This window comes from Melitaea cinxia, chromosome 6 (genome assembly GCF_905220565.1).
Source record: "Melitaea cinxia chromosome 6, ilMelCinx1.1, whole genome shotgun sequence".
Taxonomy (NCBI): Eukaryota; Metazoa; Arthropoda; class Insecta; order Lepidoptera; family Nymphalidae; genus Melitaea; species Melitaea cinxia.
The window spans coordinates 18,554,937-18,558,188 of NC_059399.1; the positions used below are offsets into that span (position 1 = coordinate 18,554,937).

General features: G+C 30.6%; 1 protein-coding gene across 1 annotated transcript; it reads right to left on the reverse strand.

Annotated features, from left to right (window-relative positions):
* On the reverse strand, positions 1-1,251 carry LOC123654819 (histone H2A, sperm-like). Its single transcript, XM_045590704.1, has 3 exons — positions 1,230-1,251; positions 949-1,150; positions 1-426 (listed from the first exon to the last, which is right to left on the reverse strand). Exons 1-3 carry the CDS (start codon positions 1,249-1,251, stop codon positions 240-242), a joined length of 411 nt encoding a protein of 136 aa, XP_045446660.1. The 3' UTR covers positions 1-239.
* Positions 1,252-3,252: the final 2,001 nt, after the last annotated feature.

Consider the following 3,252-nt stretch of genomic DNA (forward strand, 5'->3'; position numbering starts at 1 on the left):
TAAATTACCATTTGAACAGTTTTATTTGCAAATTTAAAATTAGCAGGTTTTCATACAATTTAATAAATAATACAAATACATCAACCTAAAATTACTAAAAAATAAAACAATAAATTAACTTATGACAAAAAAAATTAATATGACAATTATAATAATGAATAATGATTATCACTGTTTATATTTTCGTAATAACCAAAAAAAAGACAATTATAAATAAGGAAATAAACAGCAGAGTTAAATTAATACTCCTGAGAAGAGCCAGCAATATTAGGAGTGATGTTGTAGTTCTTAACAGCAGTTTTCTTTGGTAGTAATTGTGGCATTATCTTAGGTATGACACCACCCTGTGATATCGTCACTCCGGTGAGCATTTTGTCTAGTTCCACATCATTGCCAATTGCCAACAGTATGTGACGGGGAGATATTCTAAAAAAAAAACATTTTTAAATAGTTTCATACAAATGCATGTCTCAAGCTTAAGCATGATGTAGGGCTTAAGCATGTTTATAGTTGAAAATTCTATAAAGTATTTAAATGTGCTAATTTTAGGCTGTTTATTGTGAAAGTTAACACTGAAAATGAACACAGAAGGAAATCAATAATGATAAATATTGGTACAACCGAGTCAATTAAAAAATATTGTGCTATTCAAAATGGATTCAGAGCCGGTTTCAATGCTCTTGGATAAACTGTATCCTGAGAATAAGTTAGGAATAGACTTTAAAACAAGAAGGAAGAATAAGTCATTAAGACCTGTTTCCACAATTAAAACAAAAGCTTTTAGGTTCATATTTGTGATAGAAATATTTACTAAATATATTAAAATTCGATGGTAGAAATAATAGTATATCAAAAACCTTTATTTGTTGGATAAGCGTCACCCGTCAAATAGCTTTATCCATAAACGATAAAACAAGCCCTTAAAATATTACTATCAGTATATTTTACCTCGATCTGCCATTCTCTAGCGCGGCGTTACCCGCTAACTCTAATATTTCAGAGCATAAATACTCCAGCACAGCCGAAAGGTACACAGAGGCTTCACAACCTACTCTAGGCGCATAATTCCCCTTACGAAGAATCCTATGAACTCTTCCGACAGGAAGCGTAAGACCCGACCGAATACTACGTGTCTGGTTTTTAGTCTTGACTATAAAATACAATTTTTATAGATTTCAAAAGAAAGTAAAAGGCGAAATGTTACATATTATATTTGAAATTAGATTTACCGGTAGCTTCTTTTTTAGGCATTATACGTAATCAATTGTTTTTGTGTTAAAAATATAAAACTCTTTATAACGCTATTCAATCACAATTCCCAACAAGAAGTTAATTCGAAAGTTTGAAGATTTTTCTCACTTTTTAGTTTTACGTTTGAATTTGAAATATTTGAATCAAGTTTGAAGTTTGACATTTTATGTGACAGTCAAAAGCGCGCGTAAACTGGTTAATGGTTTTAAATAATACAGGAAATACGCATGATGCTAAGCAAAAAAAAAATATCTTACGCCTATTTAGCAATTTCGCTGTACCTAATAAGTATTACTAGAATATAATTAACTCTAATGAAAACATTTTTTTCGGATTTTATCGCGGTTCATTATGTTTTTTTAAATTTCCGACGCTTCAAACGACGATAAAGTCATTTCATTATGAGTGAAATTCGCGTTGACATTAGAAAACAATATAGAATATAATATTAATATTATTATATATCTGTTTATAAATAAATAAACAGATATCCTTAAGCCAATATAGTCACGTAAAACCGAATATGAAAGAGACCGTGTAAAGCAAAAAGTTCTAAATACTCAAATTGTATCTAATGTCCCAAAAATGTACAACTATTTATTTTAATTTTAAATTTATTTTCAAATTAATCCAATGTTTGTTTAAAGTTATATACAAACAAAATTGATAATAATGATTTATTATGTAAATTTTCAGAATTTTTACAGCTGATTATTAAGTTTTTGGAGATTACTCCTTAAGAATCGATTTTCATATACAAAGGACCCAGTTACATTTTTATTAACGCCATCTATCGGGGATGGCGTTATTTGATTAGTTTATTTTCTATTTGATAATGTATTAATCTTTTTTTTAGACTAGTAAGCCTTTTTTGGGCCTATTTAGACAGTCGATTTGAAGGAGTAAACTCCAGTCATGCGTCGGAGCTGACACACACTTTTTTATATATTTTTTCAATTTTTGTATTAATTAAAAAACTAGATGCTTTTCGTAGCTAGAGGTTGAATGACATCTATAACTGCTTAAATGTTGCTATGTGAAACAATTATAAAATGAAGAAACGAATAATAAATGTGAGCTTGGCACCAAAACAGGCATTTTTACATTCGGCTCGGAATACAGACGTAAGCATGTATGCTGTTGTCAGGTCATCATAAAATCATGGTCTAACCTTGGTCTCATTAATTAAATTCAGTCAGTCAGAATAAAAAACAAATTAGCAGTAGATTAACTGATGATGCCACACATAAAAATAGAAAAAATATACTACTTTTACTGAAAATATTAAGAGCTATTGTGTAACTATAAATAAAATTAAAATTTCAGATATCCAATAAAAGAACACATTGTTCACATGTGCATTGAAGCATCATAGGATAAAAAATTATGCCTTCTATCCTGCGTATCTATTGCAGTTTGTTATTATTTTATTGTTTGATTTTTTTGCTGCCTTAACTTTCTTTTATTATTGTCGAGTTTTTTTTTTTAATTTATTTGTATTATTATTTCTGTAAATGACATTATTTTGACTTTCGTAAGTTACATACATACATATATACATATAATCACGCCTCTTTTCCGTAGGGGTAGGCAGAGACCACTTCTTTGAACTTACTACAATCCTTACATATGCTTCTTTCGCTTCGTCCACTTTCATTATCCCCCTCATACATGCTCTTCGGTTTAGGGTACTCTTGACCTGGCCTTTTTTTAAGACGTCCCTTATTTGGTCTCGAAACGTCCGCCTAGGTGTACCCCTTCCATCCACACTCGTCTTATACACTTTTTTCGTCAATCGTTCTTCACTCATTCTCTCGACATGACCAAACCATCTGAGCATACCTTTCTCAATTTTTGTCACTATATCTTCTTTCAGACCACTACGTTTCCTTACCTCACTATTTCTTATCCTGTCACTCAGTTTAACTCCTATCGTACTTCTTAACGCTCTCATCTCAACTGCATTTATTCTACTTTCATGTTTCTTCTGCCATACCCAAC

What these genes read in the sequence shown, in the direction of transcription:
- LOC123654819 (XM_045590704.1), bottom strand. Translation starts at nt 1,251, where the DNA reads ATGCCTAAAAAAGAAGCTACCG. An exon ending in GCCTAAAAAAGAAGCTACCG is followed by an intron (nt 1,151 to 1,229) that starts GTAAATCTAATT and finishes TGTATTTTATAG; the next exon opens with TCAAGACTAAAAACCAGACA. An exon ending in CTAGAGAATGGCAGATCGAG is followed by an intron (nt 427 to 948) that starts GTAAAATATACT and finishes TTTTTTTTTTAG; the next exon opens with AATATCTCCCCGTCACATAC.